The following is a 27,444-nucleotide window of genomic DNA, read 5'->3' on the forward strand; positions in this document are numbered from 1 at the left end:
GAATATCGTAAACATATGAATGGGATAAGAAACAGTATATACTGTACAGTGTAAAAACAAGAACATTATGTGCAGTGTGACAATATGTACAGTCAAAGTTGGATATAATGTACATATTGTAAACATTTTGTAAATGTAAATACTTCGTAGAAAGAACATCATTTTGAATGATTGACGTTCATAAGTGCCACAAATTTTGAACAGCTCGCTATTTTAACATAAATAACACAATGGTGTGATTCAGGGCAGCCTAACTAAACTTTTACTGTAACAAAACAGAGGAATATAAAATGTCCCTTTTCTGTACATTTTGTACATTTTAACTGATATTAAAACTATATTTTTAAATTAGGCTGGCTACTGTTGAGGATGGCCACATGGATGTTGTTGCTTTGGCAAATAGGCCTAAATGTGTTTTTTTTTCTCTAGAAAACATGGATTTACTTTTATCGTCTCACACTGATAATGGCTGATGAATCCATAAATCTTCTCTGTTTGCAAGAGAAATACAACATTCATAACTTAACATAACAATAAATACAATTTTGTTGTTGAAAATTATGATACATCCCAAAACAATGTCTGTAACTGAAAGGCACTAATAGTTCAAATAGATTTCAACCGTTTCCCTTTAAAATATTTCAATTAAATCTACTTTACTCATGACAGTGTGCACCTCCTTCTACTTAGCTTGTGAAAACGTGTGTGATGTCTTCTGTGTGTGAAACCCTGGAGAAATGAGAGCTTCTGAATTTTTTGAGTTTGAATTAAATTTTAAGACTAAAAGCAGAGGATCTTGAAGTCTACCACATCCGTCTTGATCATTCTGTTTCAATATAGTTCTCCTGGGTTCCCCCAATGTAATAGGAGTGCAATACCAAAACGCTGCAGTGGACCTTTTATCTATTTTTTAATGCAGCCTCTGCTTAATGTTAAAGTTTTATATCTGATATTTCCATGTTTTGCATACTTTATTGAAAAAAAAATAATATCTTGATATAATTTTCTCTCCACAATTTCACAATCTCCCCTTTTTATCAAACAACCACCATTGCCAATGTGGCCTCTGGTGTAACAATAGCAATAGTTTCATAGGTCACATTATATGAGCTCTATATCGTCACCATGATGAAACATTTCACATGAAAACTGTCCACAACTGACAATTTTAACGTACAATTACTGCACGATATCTATTTAAACATGCACTATTTTACCAGCTCTATCATCTATCTATCTATCTATCTATCTATCTATCTATCTATCTATCTATCTATCTATCTACCCACCTACCCACCCACCCACCCACCCATCCATCCATCCATCAATCTATCGAGTCTCATTACTCTTATTCTTTTATATATATATTAATATATCACTGGTCTTTTCTACAAATAATGTTATTACTCGTTTTTTTCTTTATTAACAATCTTATTACTCGTCTGGTTTTATATACTTATTAATAATCTTACTACTTCTCTAGTTTTATATATTCAATTCTTTATCGTGAAAGGAAAGAAAGAATGAGTGAAAGTCCGTCATCCAACCATGGAGCACCCTCCTCCCTCCGGTTTGTCTGAGGACTTGCTCCTTACCGCCTCCCTGAGGAGGTCATAATAAAAAGACAAGTCTGTCCATGAAGTGTCCTCCAGTGCGCTCACTCCTCTGTCTCTCTCTCTCTCCACTGTTCCACTGTCACCGCTCCACCTCTCTGAGACACAGCCTCCTCCAGCCTCGCGCTTTGACTTATTTTTGCATTTTAGCCAAACATGGCTGAAGTTTTTTCCCTTTACATCCACGGAGCGCTGGGGAAATTAGATAAACGCGCACCCTGCCTTTGTTCGGGACATCTTTTTAAATATTAACAAGTTGTCATGTCATATCTGACTGGACGAGGAGAGAGAGGAGAACACTGGGTGAGTCTGATTTATTCCTTATAATCACTCTTTCTTCACATTTCTAAAAGCCCATGTGGTCCATGAGGACTTTTACATAAGAATAACATTGTTGCACTGCTTAAAAACATTTGGGTGTGGTTACAGTTGGCGACTGATAATTACGCACGGCCGAAGCCCACACACATCCTCCTAAACAAGCTGTATTTCTCAGAGCTCAGAGGTCCAGCATCGCTGTGACACACTCGGCTTTCCTGCCAGTGTTCGAGGCAGAGACCGTCCCGCTCCGGAGGGCGCCGGGGGCTGCAGCAGCGACCCGCACCGGAGTATGTGCCAGAGAGCGGACGCCGTCCCCTCCTACAGGTCCCTCCCCGGGTCGGTGGGGGACCGCATCAGGAGCACGATGTGGTTCGGTGCCGGGACCATGTGCAGAGGCTCCGTGTCCGCGGGTCCCGGCAGGTCCGACGGGAAAGTTGCGTGTTGTGAGAAGTGCTCAGCGACCCTGGTCTCTCTGAAGAAACAAGCTCTGAGTCTGGCTGTTCACCATCAATTCTCCTGCAAGGTCAGTGATGGAGCCAGTCACCGGAGCAGAAATGCACCAGTCTGCTGCCTTTAAGCCGGACACTAATTGATATGGATTTTTTTTAAATAGTCACAATGTTGTTTAGACAAACTATAAATAAAGTGAACCCATCTCTGGAGTCCTCAGCAGGTGGAGGTATAGCGTCGTGTTTGACCAAATAATAACAATGCAACAAAAATACACTTTCACGAGCCTGTATAAGCTCTGGAGTCAAAGATACCTGCAGAATGCATAAATGTGAACGTGAAATGTAAATATTTGCTATAGTCTGCTATTATAGTAAGCTGGAAATCTTGAATAGGAGTAATTTGAAATGTTTTGTAAATATGATTATTTTGTAATAATATTCAGACATTTGACAGATAAAAGATAAAATAATCCAAAAATATGTATACATAATTATATTAGTAATCACACATGTACATTTTTTCAAAACTACAACTACACATTTGCTGACAATATGTTTAAGGCACATTAATGTACATTGTGGGACATCATTCTTTACCGTGCTGCCTGTGAGAGGAATGCATGCCCCCACACTCCTGCATCCATCTGTACATTTGTCACCACCAACATCCATCAAACACACTCCAATCGACAAAGTAAACCATTGCCATTTCTGCGTGAGCGGTTTCAAATGGGCATGAATATTTCATCTCAACATGCCTGTGTCATCTCCACCGAGGGGAGCCAATTTATTTCTGTCCTCCTGAGTGGGACGGGGCCCAGTAACAGTTAGCGTTGTGTTTTTAAGAGAGAAAGTGACCACAGTCCGAGCAGCAGAGAGAGAGATGGCATCCTGTGGCCACAGACATGGTCAGAAGAAATGTGATAAGCCAGTCAGCTCCTCGCAGGTTTATTGATCCAAGTATGGTTTCTAAAAAGCATCATGGCTCTGTAATGTCTTCTATTAGAAGGGCTTGCAGCCAAGATGGAAAGTCCAGTCTCCTATCTTACTACTAAAGCATATTTCCTTTTTAAATATATTGGTTATCAATTGTCTTTATTAAATGCAGCGTACACAAACCTGAAACTAAAGGTTGCAAGCGGTAGAATTTGACAAACAGCACTTGTGGCTCATTAATGTATAGAATATGTAAATGTGGTCCCTGATGCTGCAGCACTTTCTTGTAAATGACTTTATTTTATATAATAGTTGAAAGATCCTGCTGTGCTGTATTCCGCTGGGGGAATATGGGTCATTGGTGATGTGCCGGCAGGATGGATGTGGGAGGTGGATGGGAGGGGCTGGGTGGGTGAGTGAGTGCATTGGATGTTGCCGTCAAGGGCAGGATGACACAAGAATGTCCGAGATGATGTTTTGTGGTTGGATGTTCATTTTTGTTGGATCTGGAAGTCTGAGTCCAGGCTGGGCACTCAGATGCCAACAAATTTGATTTGAACAATTTTAAACCTCTTTAAATTGTATTATCTTCAATATAGATGTTATCCAGAACGTCTTACAGCTGAAGGACAACACTAAAGCTTCAGCACAGCAGGAGAAGTATAAGGTGCTAGATCGGCTCAATAAGACAGAAAGATGTGCACAGCAAGCGATAATTCGGTTTAGGTGTAAGATATGTCAGGAGAGGAGGTGTTCTCAGAAGAGGTAGACAAGAATGTCTCCGCCAATGTTTTGTTTTATTTCACCAAACTGTCTTGTAGCTGCAGGGAGCAATTTACTCAGATTTCACACACAGACATTAGTTGGGGAAAAAAAGCTTCTGTAACGGTTGCTGCATCCGGACATGTCGTTCTCCATGAATTTGTGCTTAACAACTGATTCATGATTCATGACACGTTTCGCTTGCTTTAACAGTGAAGTAGGTCCAATTTGTGCTTACTGCACTTATGAAAATGACAGGGGTGGTTTCAACAGTACTGACACAATGATTACTTTGCTAAGTGCTAAGATTGCCAGCAGCGCCTTCCCATGACTCAATTTCCATATGGTCAAGCCAGATATCAAACAAAGCAGATTAGCTTTGTAAGCTCATACGCTGGATGCGTGATCTTATTATGTCATGTGAAAATGGAGCTGAGGTCAAATAAAGTACAGTGTGAAATCTTTAACACCGAAGTCTGATTTACAGTCACGTTGCCTTCTTTTCTAATTTTGCAGGACTCAAGTGACCTGTCAGCGTATCTTAATGACAACCTTCGTGTACATAGTCGCTCCGCCGCTGAGTCTCGGGACAGAGAGAGGGAGCAGGGCCAGTGCTCAGCCTGTGGTACAAACCTGAACCAGCTCAAACACGAGGCCATCCACCTGGCTCTGAGCAGGGGTCAGTCGTTGGCTAAGCCTCCCTTTGAGCCCAGCCTCAGCACCGGCACGCTGCCGGGACAAAGTGAGACAAAGCGCGGCGACAGGGCTCCGAGGGAAGCTGACATGGCTGCGTATCAACCATACGGTCGGACCCACAGTCCCCACACTCCGCAGAGCCCCAGGACGCCTCAGAGGACCCCTCAAACCCTCAGACGGAGGGGGCCCAAACCCCCCAACTCTGATATGGACCGCTGGGTAGAGGAGCAGCAGCATTTCGTCGCTTGTAAATCTGTGTCCAAAGCTGATGCTGTCACCATCCACTCTCACCATCAGGTACCCCTAAAAGCTTTCTCCTGCCACTAAATCACAACCCCACGTGAGCATCCCCCTTTTAATGAGTTATATGGGTAAAGTACGTCCTTACGGATACATGTGTCAGCAAGGCAATGATTTATAGAGCCTAATCAGAGCATACTTAGATCCCATGGCTGAGGACGTTGTTTAAAAGTACTTTTGCTAATGGAATGGAATTGGGTCATGATTTAACCCTGTCATATGCCAGCAAGTCAAAATGTACTAGTGATCAATAGGGGGACGGTAATATTTAACAGGATGGCTGGTGATATGCATTACTGTGATGGAAGCCCTGCCTCCCCTGTCCCCAATGAAAAGGCTTATAAAGGGAGAACTGTGGTATATGATGTTGTTGTTAGAGTTTTTTTTTAACTCCTGATTCTTATGGACAAAAGAAAAATAATCGAATTTTCCTATGTTTCATGTACTAAAACTGTGACCTGGTTGGTTAAATATTCATTGACATCACAACAAAGCATTTCCTAAACTACTTCCCAGACAATAGTTTCAGTCACAGCAGCAACCTTAATGCGGTGTAGCAGCTTTGTCAAGCTTTGGATTTCTCTGTAAATGTTAAATGGTTTGTATTTGTATCGCTCTTTTCTAGTCTTGATGACTACTCAAAGTGCTTTACATTACAGTTTGCCATTCAACCATTCAACCACACATTCATAGAGTGCATCTATGGGCAGCACTTTCTGTGCGTTGTTAAATGTTGTGCATGGAGCTGTCATAAGAATGATACTCCATACTAGCGTGTCTAGTTAGTGTGGCTATACCTACTGTGCTACATACACTAACCCTACCCACCACTTGTTTCAACGCCAAGGAGATTTGTTAAGTGTCACAGTAAAAATAGTGCTGCAGATGATGAGACATCAATGCATAAAAGCTGACCTGGGTGAGGCGAACGTTAGCTCTGTCTTGCTCCATATTGAGATACTGATAAGGTTGGTCCACATCGTAATAATTTTTCTTCTTGTTACTTAAAAAACCCAGCAAATTCCCCAAAGTCCTCCATAGGCCACTAATCCTTCCCATCGGACACAACCTGTACAAGCATACCAGCAGCATTTTGGACCTTTGCCGTAATGATTACATCGAAACTACGCCCCCTAACTTCCTCCTATGCTCCCGTCATATATATTTTGGCCACTAGAGGTCACCTAACTTAAAAACACGAGAATCATCACAACAATTTACTTGCACAAATGAAGTATTTCTATTTTTTAACAGGAGGACAATTAAAAACTGTTTGAAAATACTGAATGAAAGCATAAGTACGACATCTGGCTTGCTCATTAAGTTGTGTAAGCTACATAACATTATGTCAGCATGAAATAAGAGTCTAATCCTACTTTCTTCCTCATCATATTTAATCAAACTGATTATACAGTGAATTACAAGAATAAAGCTGCTCTTCTTTTTCTATGTCTTCCACATGACATTGGAAGTTGAAAACATTATATCAGCCAGAGACAGCATCTTCATCCAACTCATGGAGCTAGCATTAGCATAATTAGCTGATAAGATCTATGAAGGGCCACCAGCTTGGAATGTGAAGCCGGCTTCTGTCTAAATTCAACAATCCGCTCTGTATTGGAAAAAAATTAGGCCACACGCATATAGTAAACCTTCAGCTTTGTGCTGTGCGAGAATGTAAATCTTGGCAGGCATAGCAGCAGTAGCCTAACTGGAGGGGGGCACATGGTCCTTAGCTGACTCATTTGGACTGAAAAGGTTGTCAGAGCAACACCGTAATTATCCTGTTTTTCTTAATCTGCTTGTCTAATCAAATTTAACAATAACAATACATCAATTACTTAAACCGCCCTGGGTTGTGTAAGAAATAAACGATCCAGGGCACATTCAGTAAGAGAGCAGATCGATACAGGTTTATGCAGCTAAGGTGAAATAGCAGGAGAGTAGTGAAAGTGGAGAGGAGTAAGGAGAGAGGAGACAAAAAAGGAGGGTGGAGGAAAAATGGATAAGAGAAAGGGAAATTAAGTGCTTATGTTGGCAGGCAGGGAAAAGGTCGATGATGGAGCAGAGGGCGGAAGAGGAGAAAACAAGAGACCGTATGAGAGGGAATGCAGAGAGAAATCAGGACAGGGAGGAAGAGAAAGTGAGGATAAAAAAAAGATTACAGCAGAGGGTTACCTTTCAATACAGTCCTATAAATATTAACTTCATCTTTCCAATCCTCCTTCCAGTCTCATTCTAAAAGAACAGTTCTACTACGGCACAAATTGGCATTGCTGGATGTTATTACGAGAAAGAGAACTGAGCTGACGTCATTATCATGCCCTGAAAATGAGACATTGATGAGAGGTGGAGTGGTGCAGAAGAGCAGCGTAATGCAAACATGTTGCTTCTCAGGCCTGCGGCGTGGAGCAGTGACTTCATGTTGAGCAGCAGCAGATGCATGCTGAATGTGTCACACACACACACACGGACACGGAGTATTATGAATGAGTGCAAAACACACTGTAGAGCTACAACAGTATTGGAGTGACTTGGAACATAAAGCTTCTCGACTGAGGCTGTGTGTGTGTGTGTGTGTGTGTGTGTGTGTGTGTGTGTGTGTGTGTGTGTGTGTGTGTGTGTGTGTGTGTGTGTGTGTGTGTGTGTGTGTGTGTGTTTACTGTACCTCTTCAACTCTGAGTCACGTTTTAAACTCAGAGAGAAGTCACTGCTGCCATCAGAAACGATTCCTCACACTCTACACTCCTGGCCTGTAATATGTAATATGACTTAATGGTTTAACCCAGTGATGTTGTGTAGCCTACATGCCCTACTTAGAAAGGCGCATCCTGTATTTCTCCAAAGAGTAATTCCCATGATAATAGCCCCTTTTGGTGGGCATGCTGAAGTGCAATTACAATTTTGGATTTTTATAATGAGCCTAATCCCCTGGCAGGCTGCAGATGATGCAACCCTGGGCTGTGGTGGAGCTGGGACCGTGCAGACGAGCACGAAGATCCCTCACATCTCCAGGGTGGTGACCATCGCCAACACTGCTGCCATGTCCTTTTTGGCGAGGTAAATATATCTACTGTATATGTGAATTAACTTTAAAAAAATGAGCTATATCTGCAGCCAGTCTGTGCTGGTTTTCATCACAAGCTTCAGTTCCTGCTGCCTCTCCTCCTCCCCTGCAGGGCGGCCGAAAAGCTCAACCTGACATTGAGGAAAAAAGGCCAGGCTTCTGATCCAGCTCCTGCACACTTCTCCACCTGCTTCAGGGAGATCATCCAGAAAAACCCACCACCCGTCCCCTCCTGCCTGCTCCAAGCTGCCACCAGAACCAAAGACTCACCCAATGTTGGCAAGGTAGAGCTGCAAATTCCTGTAGACTCACAGTAGATGTAGATACGTCTGTAAGTCTTTGCAACTGTTTGATTTTAATTTAACTGAGATGAATTAAACATTGTCAAACTAAATTAATCAAGCACTCTTAAAACCATAATGATTGGCTGATGGGGCTAAATTTTAAATGAATGCAAGGGCAGCGTTTCTACCCAAGGTTTGATGTAGCCTAACCAATCATGATCTTCCATTACTCCCCAAATTGAACGTTTTTGCATCAAACCCGACATCTTAATCTGAAGGTTGATATTTCACCACTACACAGATTCGATAATAAATCCTGATCATTTATCATACAGTTATGTTCAGAAACGCACCGTATGTATTTATCCTTTGCTTTAATTGCATCTGTGGGAGCCTTCAGCCATTAGCTGTGCTCACAAAGGTCAGCCCCGCTTGGGTTTAAAGTTCAATATATTCAAACTCTTGACTCTGAGCACATCACTTACATCAGTGCAGGACAATTGCAAAGAAAAAAATGACATCCCCTCGATATAGGAAGATACACAGACATTCTATATATTAATAAAATTCTAACTCTAGAAAATATATACTGAATTAAATACAGTATCGTCCCACTAACAGTCAATTTGAGCTCCTTTTCCACTTGTCAAAAAACCCCACTAACACTCACCAGCATCAGGCTTTTGTCTGCAATGGGAGTGGATACAATCAGCATTCAATCCCGGGTCAAATGACTCTGCAGCAGACACAGGTTTTCATCGGCTCCGGCTCCGGCTCCGATCAGCAGTGATGGAAACCCATTTCTTTTCTCCCTGTCGTGGCAACACAGTGAAATGAGAGAGCTTCTCAGTTTCCGGCGCATTTGTGACGTTGGACATGTCTCAGCGAGGACAGAAAAACAGACAAACTCCCCTACTAGTAATGGGAAATAGGTCAATCACCTTTTTAAAAGCGGATTTGGGTTTTAAAAAACCACATATAACCACTAATTTTGGTGTAGACAAAATATTTGTTGAAGTGCTTGCTGAGGCAAGTAGATGTATCATTAGAAGACAACTGCAGTCACTTCACTATCATGATGTGTTACCTGGGCCGCTTTGCATCTTATATTGCCACATGTAAACAAGTAGAATCGGTCTTGATTGGCGGTGTGTCTTTGAAAGAATACACTGCATCCTTACAACCACCCCAACCTTGGAAGTGTTTTCACCACCCGCGTTGCGGAGTAAAGAGATCACAGTCAATTTGGGCGAGATCCTATATCAGTCCTCCTTCACGCTACACTGTAATGTGGTGCTAATGTCTCCATCTTGTTCTTCCCCTCTCCTCCTCTGGGATAAACTGAGGGGGGATCAATATGGCTGCCCACCCTCCCCTTGTCTCATCATAGATGGACTCTTGGGTTTAGTCTAGAGTTACAGATGAGGGCTCGGATAGGCCCCGCTGTCAGCCACACCTGCCCGAGCACTCAGCTCTGTGTGTCTCTGCGTGCAACAATACGCATGTGTGCGAGAGCAGAGCAGGGTTTTCTGTGCCTTTGAATGGGTCTCTTGAATAATTTAACCCTCATAAATAGAGTTTGACACATGTTCAATAGGGTTGCATAAGGAATCTGAATTATGAGGAAGGGAGAGGAGAAAGAAAATCTGTTGCAGACACTGGAAACTTATCATGTGGCAGATGGAATATGGTTGTCAGGTTTTTAAATTGTCAGTGGCAGGTGATGTCATGATGTAGTGGGGTGCTGTCGTGTTTCGACTGCATGTTGTGGTGCACAGGGCCATTTGCCATCTTGCTGACCCGAATCCTTATTATGAATAACTTTATAAGTGGTTTACATACTGTAATACAGCTCATTGTCTTTAGTGAGGTAACCGTTGTCTTCCTTCAGACTAAGACCTTCGTATGAGCCTTGTTAAATGGCTGTCAGAATCAAGGTCTAATTTAATTTAAGGCCTTAAAGCCTCCTTAAAGACCTGAAATTCTTGAGCTTCCTGCAGAGACCTGCATTAAGGAATTAATGTCATGACATGCGGAAAATATAAAGCAGGAGGTTTGCATCACCGTGCTGCTGTGAGTGCATGTACAGCTTCTGCACTCACGGGATCATCTAATGCAGCAAAAGAAAAAAAAATATTTTTATCTCAATGAAACATTAAACAACAACACACTGCGGATTTTTGTATTTCTGCAAATCAATTGATGGGTGAAACCAAAGTGTCTCTCCTCCATGTTAGTGGATGGGACATCGGCCAAACCAAAAAGTCAACATGCACGTAAAATACATTTTTCTTAAAGATGGTTTCTGTCATTTTAGGTAGGTCCGGTAAGCTTAGTTTGAATTAGTTTATTGTTTGATAATTAGATGTTACAAAACATACGCAAACGCAACTCCACCCCCCTGAGTACTACTACACAGACTCCTCATGGGCAAGATGACAGCGTTCGTATTCAGGATATTTTGTCTTCATTTCTGGATAGTGGAGGGAGGTAGTGATGTGTCTCTAAATACAATCTATTGCTCAAAACTAATCCTTTTTAAACATTTACCAGTTTAGCTGCTCTGCCAAGGCTTCTCATGCATAAAATAATATTCCAGCCTCTCATACCTGAACAACAGGGGCACAAGGTTCCCTCTTTCACTAGATTTGATGTCAGGCTCTAGAAAAAAAACTCCTTTACAAAGCAGTGTAACATAAGATGCTAAATACACTGTAACTGACAGCTTTAAAAAGATTTTCTTATATGTCTGTATATAATATATGTTTAAGGGTTTTCTTTAGAAATCGGTGTCCTCAGTTGACAGGATGCAAAGACTGTGATGATTTTAATGTTTAAATCTCACTGAATTTGACATGAAGATATTTTTGAACTCATTCTTTATTCATAAGTTGCATCCCGCTGGTGTTTATTTTCAGGAGGTAAAGCTACATTTGTTGCGCTCACACTCTTTGCTGAACACATCCCAGTCTTCTTCAGAAATCACTTACCTACATGTTACTCTATAAAAGCAGAGCACCTACTCACTTCTTGCATTTAATGAATAAATGAATTTTCAGAGTAGTTTGAAATATTTCCTGTATGTATACAGTGTGACTACAGGAGTAAGTGAAATAGTAGTGCTCGTGCTTTCTTCAACAACCCTTGTAAGAGGCGTTTAGTCAGTGTGTCTTAAATCACTCACTACTCTTTATATAGAGAGTTAGCTATTTTTTTGTGAGAGCATTGCACTTGCGCTAAATGAAAGAAAAATATCTGACAGACAAGAGGAGAGAGAATGCTGTATTATGTGAAAAACCAATTATGTCATGTCTGAATAAAAATCCTCAGATGTAACTCAATGTAAGGCAGTGGCAAATAGAAAAGCATTGATTGGAAAGAGTTGCAGCAACAATCGTATACATGATTATCTAGCTCTTATAGTATAAATATAACGGAAAAATGGAAGGGATCCGATAACCTAAATGATTTATTTTCCATAAAACATAATTAAAGTGAAAAAGAATTCCTGGATCTGCCCCTTAAGTTCCATCCACAGAACAGATCTGCCTGTTTTTCCCAGGCACGAGCCCCATCCCTCCACCAGGTTTGGTGGAATAAACCAACAAACCAACTAGAATGACACTAAGTAGAGCGTATACTACCACCAAGGCCCTTGCATTCAATCAAGCTGTACCAAATTTCCCACTCTCATAGATATCAGTTCCCTAAATGTGCCTGATCCACACATCCACAAATTATTCACTGGGAAAACATTGAAAATATTGAAAAATGAAGGATTTTGCAACATTTAAGAAAGTAATAAACATTCCCTGGTTATGCTCCCTGATCTGGATCCACACCTGACCAACTCCACATCCGTCCACCAAGTGTCGTGGTAAATGGTTTAATTGTTTTTGTGTAATCGTGCTAATAAACAAACAGACAGGGATGAAAACATAATCTCCTTGATGGAGATAAATATTTATTTATTAACATAGTTAATCGTGTGAGAAAATACGCTCAGTATAATATGTACCGACCGACGTTAATTGGCAACTTTTTATTGCGCGACAAATATTATGTACTTGTCGGTGCAGAGAAAGTAGTGTCCAGAAGTAATTTCTATAGAGTGCAAGGAGGAGTGAACAAGTGAGTGAGTGGTTTTGGACCCAACCAGTGTATCAGATGTAAGCTGCACTAGAATGCTAGATGCCAGATAATAACAATAGTACTAACCCAGTTAAAGTGGGCAGTGTCAAATAATTGAATAAATAACTCTACTGAGTGTAGGACCAATCACATTGTGATCTTTTGCATACTTATAAGGTTGACTTCACATGTTCTCTGAAACACAACCATAGCTCCTTATAAGCACTACACACAAAGCACTTAATGGACTGAAGGAGATTTCAGTTGTTTTATATATTTTATTTGGTCATAAATCAAATTAGTGGACAAATACACATTTTGATCTGCTTATGGTGTTTAAAGGGATTAAAGTGATCTTATTTCATTTACAGGGGATCACAGTTTTCACTGCAATCCTTCTGATAGTTGATGAGACATTTCAAAATGGACCAAAGTGGTGGACCTATAAACAGATCAGATTAAGCAATCCTAAACCAGTACATTTACCCAGCATAAAACATTTTCTGGGCAATTTATTATACACTACATGTTAATCTCAATCATCCTTCTCTTTTCCACTTCCCTTTGGAATACAGGTCAAAGTCGTGCTGAGGGTGAGCCCCATGCTGTCAGGGGGCCCAGGCCAACCACCTGTTCTCCAGATTGACCCATCCAGGAAAAGAGTCACCATAATTGAACCAGTCAGCAAAAGCCAATCACACACGACACTGATACTGGGCAAGAATGGCAGAAATCGTCTGAAGACATTCAACTTTGATGCTGCCTACCCTCAAGAGTCCGGCCAGGTTTGCATCTTCATCCGGATAACTGATTTCAAATGTTTCTGTTTGTGCTTGTTTAATACACATCTTTCATAATGGATTTGTTTTACATTGATGGTGAAACATGAGTGTGGCACATTCTGTGTTTCCTCGAGAGTTAAGCATGCATTTTCCCCTCTACACACCAAGAGTAGTTCGCTCTGTCTGATGACCTGAAAACTGATCTGGCCTGGATAACCACCACAATTATGCAGTCCATCAATTATATTCAACCTTCTCAGGCTCCACTTACAGTATCTGAGCCCAGGGGAATCTGCAGAGTCCGCATGCATCCCTCCCTCTGCTTCGGCTCATTTCATTGGATGCACTTTCCCAGTGTGGGGATGAATCATAAGATGCCGTCTGTCCTTTGTTCTGTCTGACCAGGCTGAGGTGTGTGCAGGCGTCCTGGCTGACGTCATCCGCTGTGTGCTCAGCGGCAGCGATGGATGCGTTCTTGGTATGGGATGCGCGGATGTGGGTGAGTAATCGGTCACTGCGAGAGGCCACGGGTTCAAATCTGAAGATGGGAGTCTGATGCTTTTATCTAAGCTCCGGGGCCTAATGTGCCCCAACTCCTCCTCCACCCCAGTCCCACCCCTGCTATCATTCACCCTTTCATTATCACTTAAACTTCACATCTCCATTTTGTCCTCCTACCAATCTTCATACGCATCTCCAGTCTTCTCCCTTGATCCATTTGGCCTTTTTCCAGTCCTCTATTTCTCCACAGTGGTAACCAATACTCGTGCCATTAACTCTTGCCTTCCTAGTCATTAATCTTTCACCTGTTACTTTGTAAATAAAAGCCTGTTCATTAATTATGCAATACATGAGCGTTTTTTTAAAAGCTCCCCATCGCCTGTTAGATGTTTCAGGAAACTGCAAAAAACATATACATTAAGCATATTGCGGTGAAATGAAACATTTTTATTTCATTTTGCAGAAGCACTGAGCTCAGAGGGGACTGTAAACAAAATGGACTGCAATTCGTTGCTATTAGAGAGATGGAACCTTGCACTTAGCGTCAGGGAAGGGGTTTAATACATTTGCAACACGCACACGCACGCACACACACACACACACACACACACACACACACGCACACGCACACACACACACACACGCACATGCACACACACGGGTAAGGACAGGGTCTCCTTGGAGCTGCTTTTTCACATGACGCCACTCTCCGTAAATCTGATTGAATTAGTTGGCCGATACAGACTACATGTGGCCCACAGCCAGGGGATATCAATCTCCTCTACTGAATACTATTCTCTCCGAATAACAGCGGGCAGCTCCTTTAATTGGAGTAAACCTTATCCTCATTCAATTAGAGTTTGGATAACACAAGAGCGGATATAACATTACTCAAAAGTAATGTGGGGCAAAAGTGCAGGAGGAGATATAACATGGCCCCAATCCATAAGAAAGTGTTTTTACGTGTGTTTTTGTCTTTGTATATCTACTCTGTCTTTTTTGGGTGTTTATATGTTGTATTTTGTGTGCTTCAGGGCATTTATGACAGTGTACTGTAAACACCCATGTTTCTCTGCAGTTTAACAAATGTGTCACTATGAAAATGTATGTGTTTTATGTGCACATACTGGAAATTGGCAAAATCAGTATATGTCTTCTCCTACTGTGAATTGCTCAGTTCCTTATGCACTTCACCTGTTGTCCTTGCTGACTCTTGGCCTGAGTGACACAGAGACACGTGCTGGCGTTAACAGACACTTTTTCATTCCTGCCATTAATACATTTTATTACTGGATATAATGCTTGGGCGGTACACACAACGCCCCCTCAGGCTGCCCTCCCACAATGCATTATGACAGTGACGAGACATAAACTGAGTTTCAAACTGTGTATTTGCTCGTGGTTAGGTGCACATTTTATATGGTAGCATGTACATGTACAGTAAATGTACCCTGTGTATGCACTGTATGTAACACGAATACATCTACTTGCACACTTTCGCCTCAGGCTCCTGGTCCAGCACGGTGGGGAGCGATGGGAGCATCCAGAATCTCGGCCTCATTCCCTGTGCCATCTCCTGGCTGTACAGTGCCATCGAGCGGCGGCGAGAGAAGACCTGGACGGATCTGACCGTATCCGTGTCTGCCATCGAACTCTGCTGCGGAGAGGAGGACACACTGAGAGATCTGTTGGGGGAGGTGGTTCCCTCAGTCGGCAGTATCCAGGACAGCCCAAGAGCCCGTGTTAGAGTCCAAGAAGATCCTGTCTCCGGGATACAAGTAGGATGAAAAACGCTTTCTAATAGAAAAAAGAGGCAGCTGATTCTACTGTGTCTCTTTCAGTCTGTCTGTTGCTCTACCTCTATCGTCCCAAATTGGTGGTGTGTTTGTTTAAAGAACATAATCATCTCTAAAACCTATTATTGTTATTATTATTTGCATCATTTTCTAAAGTCTAATCAGCCAATCGAGCATATACCACATCTGGAAAGCAAAGAGCCAAGGCCATACTTTTTAAGTCACAATTTCATGTCAATGCTTTATTGGCAATGCGCCAAATTCTCAATTTAAAAGTTAGCCCCAGGAAGGCCTATGTGTTATTTTACAGTTACAGCTGTGAAGCAGGAAATGTGCCGGTATGTTTTCAATGAATTGCCCTTACATTTTCATTAGGTGGCAGTGAAATCATAGCTATGTTGTAATTACTGATTCCTGGGATCCCTTTAAGTTAGACTTCAGGGTTTGTCTCTAGACATGTCATCATTAATGTCTCTTTTTAATTAAGAGTCAGTTTGTATAGTGCTCTACACCATATGTGAGAAGATAATGCTGGTAATGAGTGAACCCTATTAGATTACACCTGATTACATTATGGTTGAGCAGCTCTCTCCTCCCTCGCACTGCTCTTTGCCAACTGCAAGGCAGCACCTCATTTGTATAGGTGTGGGCTCCTCTCTATTTCTTCAATGATCATGAAATCTACTGGATGAATGGAGGCATTATTCTCAAACCGTCTGTTATTGGGATAAATTAATATTAAAATGAAACCTACATTTGTTAATTAAATAATCTGGCCTCCACATAGGCATCACAACAAACTTTTAGAAAACAGTAGAATTGTAGAAAATTCTGAATTTCTTCTCCTTTCCTTCCAGCTACGTAACCACAATCGGGTGAAGGCCCCGACTGCTGAGCGTGCAGCTTCCCTCCTGGACGCGGCCATTGCAGCGCGTCGGCACAGTGACTTCATTACTTACCTGTCCCACACCTCCATCATGTTCTTCACTCTCCATGTCCAGCCCCCTCGTACAGAAAGCAACACTATTGGCAAAGGTTGTAATGAAATATTAGATCACCACAGATTTTCATTTTACCTTGAATTATTTTCCGTAGTTAATCCTGAATTTGTAAATGTAATCCAGTTTAATGTGTATTATAATTCACATGCTCTTTATTTGCATATTTGAAAACATGCAAACACATTTTGTGTTTACACTCTCCTCTGAACTCTGTCCTCAGGTTCACGGGGCTGCACGAAGTTGACCATGATAGATGTGTGTAGTGGTATGAGGGGTATGAGCAAAACTAAACCTCCTCATTTTGAACTGGGCCCTGTGGTCTTGTCTCTACTAAGTGGACATAAAACAACCCCCAGCAAGTAAGACATTTATTTACTATCTTGACCGTGAACATTTCGAAGTCGTCCAATTATTGCCTATAAACCCATTTAATAGTGGCTAAGTCTAAGGCATTTCAATGGCAAATACGACAGCAGGAAAATAAAATTAATTGATCCATCCTTTGGGTTAATGTGTGGACATTTGCACTGTCTCTGAACAGGGGTAGTAAGCTGACTATGCTCCTCCGAGAGTCCTTGGGCCATATAAATTGCCACACCACAGTGATGGCTGAAGTTGCGGATTCATTGGCACACCTTCAAGAGACCTTCTCCGTCATCCAGCTGGCTTCTCGCATTCGCAAGACACAGAAAAGGACAAAGGTATTGTAAATCTGCTGGTGTCCTTTTTGTCAAGAAAGGGATCATTTTATCTTTGCATTCAGAGCCATGTTAATGGTTCCATCGTTCCCCGAAAATGTATTCATCATTTATGTTCTGGCTAGTCCTGATCTAGATCTAACTCCATGTTTCATCTTTATTCAACAGCAATCCACCTCCTGCTCTCCTTGCGCGAGGAGTTTAACTCGAGAAAAGAGAGGGCCTCAGTCCTTCTCCCTGCGGGCCTTCCACTCCACAGATGAGGTAGATGTTGACACCCATCCTTACCGTCTTCGTGGTGAACTAGATGAACATTCCAGCAGTGAGCAGTCCTGTGACACGGTCATCCAGATAGACTCCGATGGCTTCATCCATTCTAAAGCTGCCCCAAGACTGACACAACCTGAATTTGTACCTATCATACCTTCTCTGCATCCCAACAAAGCTGACTTGGATGACCCCGAGTTTACCGCTCTCCTGCAAGAGCTTCTGAGAATTCCTCAGCTGCGGGGAGAGAAGAAGGAGGAAACTGTTCAAGGTAACATGGAACTGCTCAAAGCAGACATGAAGCCGCCAGAGAGGGATTGTCTTAAATGTGAAACATTTGCTGAGCTTCAAGAGCGTTTGGGCTGTATCGATGGAAGTGAGGTGATATTGGAGGTGCTTAAGTCTTCTTCAAAAGGCCCTTCTGTTAACAACGTCACAACCAAATCACAACCCCAGAAAGAAGCAGGGAAGCAGATGGACGCAAAATCATCAGAAACACCTCAGCCATTGAATCAGGGGCTAGGCTGCAGTCAGAACTCTGATGGAGAACGGCAAACAGATGCAGACAGTTTTCAGAGAGAGGATTCCGGCCTGTATGATTGTGAGGAGTGCAGTGGAACCAGTTCCAGTGAGGAACTCCTGAATCAAACTCTTAGTCTGAACATGACCTGTCGCTCTGAGCTTCCCAACACTGGAACGCTTAAGTCAGGTGATAAGTTTCCTGCTCAGCAAGGTATTGCCGTCACAAATCCCCTTAAACCTCAGCCTTCAGGAAAACAGGAGAGTCCTGAAAGTGCTGAATGGTTCAAACAAGTCAAAAGGACCTCACCAGTTGGCAAAAGCTCCCCCATATCTCCTCCCTCCTCCTGCTCCTCTTCACACTCCCTGGCTAACAGTGTTATACATGGGGATGTCTTACCTAATTACCACACAGAAGATGGTAGGGAAATGAAGGCCACCATCACAGTGACTGTTCAACAGCCACTGGACCTTAAGGGTCAAGATGAACTGGTCTTCTCAATGGTAGAGGAGGTGACCATCAGTGGAGCATTGAACAGAGGGAGGACAGGTGGAAATATTATTTGTATTAGAGAAGCTGCTGAGTCCCAGGCACGTGCTCAACGCTCTGCCAGCTCCCAACCAATCAGGATCATTAGCAATGTTAGTGAAGAATCTGTAGCCACAGGTTCCTCCAGTACAACTGAAGGCTCTGTTGTGCAGCCTGTAGCCCCAGAGGCTAGCAATGACAAACCCCAGTATCAATTCAGAAGGGAAAAAGGGTTCTTGCCTTCATTTATTAACCCCATGTTGATCAGTACAGATTGTATTTTGGATGTTGGTAATGAAAAAGGAAATATCCATAATACTAACACACGAGTCAAGTCAGGGTCTGAGCTTAAAATAAATAATGTAAAATCTCCAGGACAGGAGACTCTTGAGAAGAGAAGTGGCGCCTTTGCCTCTGAAACACAGGTCAAACAACCTGACAAGGTTTGTGACTCACCTTGTAGCAAACTCTGTTCAGTGCCAATGGTGATGGAAGATTCAGCTTTCTGCAATGAAACTGCAGACAACAAAATGTGTGGAAAGAGACCGAGAAACACAGACAGGAGACACCCTAGAGACAGGGAACATGTTTATTCCACTAACTCTAAAGGGTGCTCAGAGGGGGGAGAAATCATCTCCAAACATGTGGGAAATGCACCCAAGAGAATTGGTGTTTCACTTGGTTGCCAGGTAACTGCCCATGCAGGTAGTTTGCCTAGAGCCTGGCAAGATGCCAACCACCAGGACTGTCACATGGCCGACCACCACAGAGACCCAAGGGGAGTGACATCATCCACCCCATGTAGCCCAGGGGTAACTCTGGAGAGGAGGCAGAGCAGACAGAACTCCTCAGTGAGCCACAACCTCCAATTATCCTCTCCCTGGAAATATGGAGCAGAGTATAAACAGGAAGCAGGTAACACCTCCAGAAAGGGTGTTGGATCTTTGCTTGAGAACTCAAGTCTAAGAATGAAACATGAGGAAATAAGTGGGAGGTTGCAGTCACCCATTGAGAACAGTGGCAGGCTTTTCAGTGCCAAATTGGAGCAGCTGGCTGGCAGGACAAATTCCCTTGGGAGACTCCCAAGAGACTTCCCGGCTCTGAACAGAGGCAGCAGTAACACCTCTATGAGCTCGAAGGGGAGCTCAAAGGGATGCATTGAAGGGGCTTGTAAGGGAGGTAATAAAGACAATAATGAGGGACATTGTACTTTACCAAGGGCTAGCAGGGGTCCCAGAAAGACTCATCGGTCTGACGCGAGTCATCACTTCTATTCTGAAAACCCAGCTCCTCAATCTGTCAAGCATTCTCATCACAAGCTCTCTGCTGTTGGGAAACTTAAGATAGCTTCCCCCAAAGTCCGTCGACTGTCTGCCTCCAGCATCAAGAACCTCAGTCTGTCCCACAAAGGCATACGTCAGTCCACCAGTCGCAGTGCCAGTCTTTCCCCGGACAGTAAAACTGTTAGCTTTGAGCGAACATCCTCCTTTCTCTCTTCTTCCCCTCCACTGTCTTATCAATCCACCAGTCGGACTCCAAGCCAGAGTTCCACGTGCTCATCCACAAAATCTGTCATCCAGGGGTTTGTCAACGGTCGGCTCTCAGACCTACTTAAGGAAACAGCCTCCAGCCTAACTTTAGGAGGAGTGGACGAGATGACCAGTTTTCCCTCACCATACAATCAGATGACCGCTCCCCGCACGCCTGATCACCTGAGTGGGCATGCGAGTGATACCACGAGTGTGTTGAGTGGTGATTTGCCACCAGCAATGGGGAAGACATCCCTGTATTTCTCTCACAGGAACAGTTTGGTGAGCAGTGGCTATGACAGCATGTTGAGGGACAGTGAAACCACCGGTAGCAGCACCTCAAACCGAGACTCCGTCAGCGACAGGAGCAGCTCTGTCCTCAGCGTGGCTCGCAGCTCCAGATCGTCTCGGAGGAAAGGCAGCACAGGTAAAACATCTGGAATAACTGGCCTTTTGTGAAATGTGATCATCAATTGTCTCCGCTTGAAAGATCATTGTGTTGACGGTGTTTGGGGCATAAACTTGTTAGTTTATACTCAAAGTACATAGCATCTTAACACAAAGCACATTGGCACATTCATGACAGGTACAGGAAAAACACTGCTGCATCATATTTCATTTGAAAATTTCTGATGGTATATTCTGATATTCTGATGATATATTCTGATGCAAATTTCACTGTGGTCCAAAGATGAAAAGATAAAAGATGAACATAATATATACTGTTTCAACTGACAGATTTTGGATTATTCTTCCAAAAAACGTTTTTAATTTTATCATAAGACTAGTGATCATATTTTTGGGTTTGTACTCTGACCACATAACATTTTAATGTAACATTAACTGGAGATGACGCACATGTACTCAGACCTTGTGTAGGAGGCCACATAATTAATACATGAAGCCAGAGACGGCACTTACTGATGGAAGCATAACTGCAGAAAATTGTGTTTGGCTGATACAGTGAATTACATACAGGGATGTTTGCATACTATCATTACATGAGAATGGAATCAAACAGAGAGAGAGAACATTTTAATAGCATTTTTGTTAGAATCATGGTTAACAGTCTCTGACAATGGGACAGACAAAGCTTTTGCTAATTCAGAATATGAATTAGAAGTTAATCAGGTAAATTCATTCTGTCTCACATTAGAATTAAAAGATCACCTGAACTTCCTGAACTGCAAATGCAGTAATTCAGAAACACTCATCATAAAATTATGTGTCCTGTCTTGTATTATTCTGGCACTGGCGAGCTGCATTTGCCCTTGGGCAAACTGAAGTGCGCATGGTCTGGGTGATGAAAGGAACTCAGGGACACACGCCTTAATTTATCATTTAGATTTATTCATACTGTGTCACACGATGCTTTTAGTATAGACTGGTTTCTGACATAATTAATGAAGCAGCTCAAGAATACTCTTGTTCCAGCTTCATTCACTTTGTAGATAGATAAGCACCACAAGCAGGGTTTTTAATATGTAAAATAAGACCTTAGAACAAAACCGCATGACCTTACGTCTATGTTGCTGAATTTAACTTAACGCCAATTCAACTAAAATATAATACAATCCTTAAAATTAGGTTTTATTCCAACAATAAGAATAGTTTTTCTGTGTATATCTGCTATACTATGTATAGGAGAATGTTTCACAGAGAGTAGAAGAGAAAAAAAATCTTTAACTGCTATATCTGCCTCACCATACTGTAGGAACTCACCAGCGTCGTCCTGCCCAAGATACAGCCTCATCCCTGAGACGCTCGGCCAGTGGTCTGCGCTCTCGCTGGGTGGATCTAGGAATCCCAGAGGCCTATGAGATCAAGGTCTATGAGATCGACAATGTGCAGAGGATGCAGAAAAGAGCAGGTGCTGGCAAACAGGTGCTGGGTTTATTTAGAATTTCCTTTGGAGGTTAAAGGGCATTTCATAATATATGACCTTTATCAACCTCTGCCAGCGACCCATGGAAAGATCTGGTAAACCGAATCTCTGCCAAACTTTTTCTAGGGTCTCCAAAGCCCCGTTCATCTTATCAGCTTCAGGTATGAATAGCAGCATAACCCATTTCGCCACAAAGAAAAAGAACTGGATTTAAAAAAAAAAAAAGATTCTCTTATCACACTCTTTTTCCTTTGTTGCTCCTTGCAAAAAGCAATGCAGAAAACATTCAGGTAGATTACATATGAGTTTAGGAGGCTTCACCTCTTATTTCAGTGTGTTTGATACATTTAGTCAAAAGTTTATATTTTTCTGCTGCTCCTGTTGTTTTTTAGATTGTAGCAGGTAATGAACATAAATTAGTCTTAAAAATTAAATTCAAACTGAATAAGTGTAAAGAGATAGTTCACTTTTTTAAATACATGTTTTGGTCACCTATCCCTTGATTTAGCAAGTACTTGCAAATGTTGAAAATTTGATTTTCCATGATTTTCAAATGGATTCAGATTGAACAGCAGATTTGACATATTCCTATCAAACCACAAGGTCACCTTATAACACAGCTGCTGCCATAATGACATTTTTTAGAAAACATCTAGACACTATATTGTTGCATTTGAATACTAAAAACCATAACCTCATTTGAAGCCAGTAATGTTGCAAGTCACCACAGCTTGTATCATAAGCACAGCTCCAGTAGTGGATCCGACTGAGTAGTTTACGGGGCAGTAGCTGCAGACATCACGAGCGTTCCCCTTTGCTTGCTTGGAAAAATAATTAAATGATTTCACTTCGTCACAGTGTCCTTGAGAAAAGCACAACTAGCAGTGGCCTCAAAGAAAGACTGTGGTCATACTGGGCAGCTGCCATACGGCTACTGTAATAAGGCACCAAACAGCATCCTCAGGGAATTCACCCTGGGGTAACTGAGGGTTAAATAGGTTAAAGATTCCACCCTGCATGCTGAGTTGAATCGTGCTCGAAAAAAAACAAGACCGGGTGCGTATGGTGACGTAATGTCCCCATGACGAGAGGTCTGGCCTCAAGAGACTACTCCCTGCCTCCATCCGTCTCAGACATGGCAACTTTGATACAATTTTAATGACCACATGGGGGAAATTGGGTCAATGCTGCAGCTACGAACAAAGAACCCTGGAGGTAAAACCAGTCCAACTCACTGTAGGTTAAATACATTATTTTAATAAATAGTACATATGAATATTGAAATCACAACATCTGAAAATGTTACCTATATTTTATTATATTAATAGATAGGGTGTAGGGGAGTTATTTTGTGGTATTACAGTAGTTATAGCATTACACTTCATACTTAATATTTGAGACATTTTTAGTTTTCCCTTAAAAATGTGAATTTATTCAAAAGGTCCCTCCTGTGTAATAAGGTTAGTATGATCAGAAGTCCTTTTATCCAGTGCCCTACAGAAATGCCTTGATTTACTCCCCAGATGTGTCATCTGTGGCCTGACATGATGTTTACATGGTGGTGGTGGTGGTGGTGAGTGTGGAGAGATATAACAAAGCCACCCCCCCACCCCCCCGTTGTTGATCCAACCTCTAAAGGGTATTTGTGTTGGTGTGTGTTGGTGTGGAACAGAGGTTTTCAAACTGTGAGGCAGGAAGGGAAAGTGGTTGAGGGTAAAGGAGGTGAGCCGGTGTGAGTCTGTGATTTTAAAAAAATGAAAAACTGGTTATTGTGGTTTGATGATTTGGTTTGCCTAATTTTTTTCCCTTTTCTCAGAGTCTGAAGTCAGTCAAATCTGAACACAAAGCATTGATCCACATATTTTTAAGATTCTGCTTCTCTTCATTTTCCAAAGCAATACATTCATTTCATAAATATGGTCAGAAATTATAGAACAAGACAAACCTAAGAAGCTCAACTCCAGATCCTGCTTAAGAATCATGAGATTGCTAATAATTCATTCTAGGTGGGATTAGATAAACTTGGGTAATATTCTCCAAACTATTTAAATATTTCAAAATACTACATTTCAAAAATCCAGTCTCGCTCTTCAGAGAAAAGTTCAGACTGTATGTGTTTGTATTTGTCAGTCTGGGTAATATCTGTATATTGGAGCTGAGGGGTTTGTGGATTAAAAAAATGTCAAATCTGGCTGTTATGAGGTCATGGATACATAACAACGTGTCCAGTATCCAAGTATCCAGTTTATTTTTGTGAACAAAAGGAAAAGACATGAAATGTGTGTATGTATGTGTTTTCAGGGCCCAGCGTGCTTCAGTGCCAAGCTCATGTTTTTGGAGCACCGTCAGCAGAGGATGTGAGAGGTCCGAGCCAAATACAACAACCTGAGGGGAGATCTGGAGCAGGTCAAACACCACCTCGTGCTGGAGCCTGCAAAATGGAACGGAGATTGTCAGTGAAATTATTTGTTATTTGAAAAATAAACACACAGAATAATATTTTTCTCCGGAAAATCACAGGAGTTCAGTTGTTGTAACATATTCTTTGTACAACTGTATAAGAATTCTCAGTCATCCAGGTCATGGTATCTTCAGGAGTTGCACATATAGGTAACAGAAGCCAGTAGCCTATGTACACATGTTCCACACTGAAATATGTGATATATGTTTTACTGAATGCAAAGTGGAGACAGTTGCAATGTTTAACATAAATAGAATGTAAAAATCTCAACCTCTCAATTAAGGCTTGAGGATTTTGCAATTAAATAGATCAAATAGAAAGCATGTGACATTATCTTATAGAGCCTAGAGAAACATGTTCAATAATATTTTGACGGACCAAAATATATTGAAGCAACCAGTATGTATGAAAGAGAAAAGAAACAGAGGGAGAGGGAGGAGAAGCTGGAACCAGATACTGGCTGGCATTTTTGTATTTGTCATTTTGAAAAATGACTGAAACAGTGAGAATAATATCAGTGAATTGGCAAATAATGAGCTTGTGTTATCACAGCATTTCCACAGGGGGCAGCATACTGCCACTACTGGTGCTATATCCAATCATTGGTATTAAATAAGTTTCATTGTACGAGAGTCTGGAAACATCAATAATTTAATAACAGCATCCTGTGCAGTGTTTGTTAAAGATACTGATAACAAAGAATAATCACATCACACTCTACGGACTCACTGGCTATACTTTGGGCTGAAAATATATATATAGTTCCCTTTAACCTTCCTATAATGTTGTCTATATACAATAACACAGTAATACATTTGTTAGATGCTTTACGTTACAAACGGCTTCAGCGTTACCTCCCTGTCCTGTTTCAGTTGACCTGTGGCAGATGTTCGAGGTGGACTCCCTGGAGCACCTGGAGGCCCTCGAGGTGGTGACGGCTCGGCTGGAGAACAGAGTCGATCGCTGCAAGGCCAACGTCACGATGGTCACCTGCTTCAATGCCGCCGCCAAGAGACGGGATAAGGGACGACGAAAAAACGCCAGAGCCTTCAAGGGAATCTGAGTTGAATGGCGAGAACAGAGACACATTTGATGAGGCATCTCTTTTCCTCAGACTCTTATGTATCATCAGTTTATTTCTATTCATTTATTTATTATCATATAACACTAAAATCTTTGTCCCACTGACTGTCTTGTCGTAACACACACTTTATGTTCTTACCTACTCCATTATCTTTGGTAGCTTACTGTAAATTACCCAAAGAAAGAGAGTGGAGTCTGGTGCAATTTGTGACCATTCACTTTTTAGACGTTCATGCACATTAGACGACGAAAAGATTCATTCCTTTCACCTCAAAGCATCAGTTTAACTCAGTGCAGCATCTAATGCTAACAAGATATGAATATACGATCTAAGGTGCTAGGTGCTAGGTGCTAGGTAAAGGAAAAAGTACATTAGACTCTCCTCTGTAAGAATCTTCTGAGAATTAAAAACATCAACATTTTGTATAAAAGGGATAGTTCACCCAATAAATTCACTCATTATTTACTCACCCCTATGCTGATGAAGGGGTGGGTGAAGAGTTTGAGTTTCAGGGGCGCTAAACGAGATCAGCGAGAACTGTTGGATTTGGCTGCAACGCTGTTTTCCAAAAGTGTTTTGTGGACTCAAACACTTCACCCACCCCTCCATCGGCATAGTGGTGAATAGATAAACAATTTTCATTTCTGGGCGAACCAACCCCTTTAAGGTGATAAACCTTAGTGGTCTCATCTTGGTTCTTGGATCTTGGTCGTTTTGAAAGGTTCCCTTTGGGTTTAAAGCTAGGGTTGGTAATCCTGGAAAATCCATCAAAAGCCAGCAACACTTTGAAAAAAATGCAACCGATACCCAATCTGCCCTCTTGTCAAAGCTATGCCCCCAAAACACTTGAACATGCTCTGACTGACAACTGCCAAAAGACTCGCTGGCTAACTTCTGGCTGTCGTCTCTGCTTCGGCGGTGTTTGGTTTGTGTATGGTGTAGTGGTTTCCCCGTCATACGCAGTTAGAGCATGGGCAGGGTGCACGTTGGCAGGCAGGTCAGTTAGTGACAGACAGGTACCCTGACCAATCATTTAATTCGCACTAGTCGTGTTTATTTATTGACGGGTCGTGAAGAGAATTTCAACAGATAAGATAACAAGTGTGTCAGAAACAAATTACCAACCTTACCTTTAAAACTGTACAAATACACTTAATATTGGATTCTATTACAGAGGCTAACACGTCTGTGTACTCAAGGTCCCCAACGTTATGCACTTTTTGTAATTTATCTCTTTTCACTTGAGCATTTTCGGGTAAATTTGATACATACATGTACCTCACTGTCTTCATACCATGGATCTCAACTACACGCCGACACTCACTGATATGTTACAGACTTAGAATCCAGTTCACTGCACTTTATTTGTCCATGATCTTTGTGTTCTTTGTGTTTCCTTTATTGAAATCTCCACTGACTTATTCATCGAACTGAGTAATTAAAATCTTGATTTTAATAAGACAACATTGATAATTGTGTCATTCATTTGAACAATAATTCATGTTTTGCAGCAAAACTTCAACCTGTCTCAGACTAATGCAATCATTCTGCCTTAAAAGTTGTTCTCTGTTTCATGAAGTTTGCCGTTCACAGTTATTTAACAGCTGATGTTCAAAAGGGTAAACCGTGCTAACCTGATGTGTAAATAGATTGTGGTGATGATAACCATTGTAAAGATAAAACCATATTTTAAATCTTTTGAAAGTAATGTAAAAAATACTTAAAATGAAGCCGGGTTCAAAGCAGTTTCTGAGTAAACTGTGACTCAATCAGTAACTGAGTTGGGTGAAAAGATGAGTGAAGGATTGAAGATTGTGATTTTGTGAGGGT

The 27,444-nt window shown here is 41.8% G+C and overlaps 1 protein-coding gene across 2 annotated transcripts; it reads left to right on the forward strand.

Moving 5' to 3' along the window:
* Nucleotides 1-1,575: 1,575 nt before the first annotated feature.
* kif26bb (kinesin family member 26Bb) lies at nucleotides 1,576-26,032 on the forward strand. 2 transcript variants are annotated; one of them, XM_034579894.1, is made up of 15 exons: nucleotides 1,576-1,916; nucleotides 2,110-2,457; nucleotides 4,601-5,077; nucleotides 8,019-8,140; nucleotides 8,260-8,431; nucleotides 13,138-13,347; nucleotides 13,750-13,843; nucleotides 15,352-15,623; nucleotides 16,499-16,676; nucleotides 16,863-17,001; nucleotides 17,184-17,343; nucleotides 17,509-20,611; nucleotides 21,899-22,054; nucleotides 24,371-24,521; nucleotides 25,403-26,032. In XM_034579894.1, the coding sequence occupies exons 1-15, from the start codon at nucleotides 1,875-1,877 to the stop codon at nucleotides 25,404-25,406; spliced, it is 5,628 nt and encodes a 1,875-aa protein (XP_034435785.1). In that variant the 5' UTR covers nucleotides 1,576-1,874; the 3' UTR covers nucleotides 25,407-26,032. The 2 variants fall into 2 exon arrangements, with proteins under 2 accessions (XP_034435785.1, XP_034435786.1); XM_034579895.1 differs by lacking the exon at nucleotides 21,899-22,054 and having other exon boundaries at nucleotides 1,577-1,916.
* Nucleotides 26,033-27,444: the final 1,412 nt, after the last annotated feature.

This window comes from Hippoglossus hippoglossus, chromosome 24 (assembly GCF_009819705.1).
Source record: "Hippoglossus hippoglossus isolate fHipHip1 chromosome 24, fHipHip1.pri, whole genome shotgun sequence".
NCBI lineage: Eukaryota > Metazoa > Chordata > Actinopteri > Pleuronectiformes > Pleuronectidae > Hippoglossus > Hippoglossus hippoglossus.

Coding starts and splice junctions, on each gene's coding strand:
- kif26bb (XM_034579894.1), top strand. CDS start 1,875: ATGTCATATCTGACTGGACGAGGAGAGAGAGGAGAACACTGG. Junction 5,078..8,018: donor CCATCCACTCTCACCATCAG/GTACCCCTAAAA, acceptor ATCCCCTGGCAG/GCTGCAGATGATGCAACCCT. Junction 22,055..24,370: donor GAGGATGCAGAAAAGAGCAG/GTGCTGGCAAAC, acceptor ATGTGTTTTCAG/GGCCCAGCGTGCTTCAGTGC.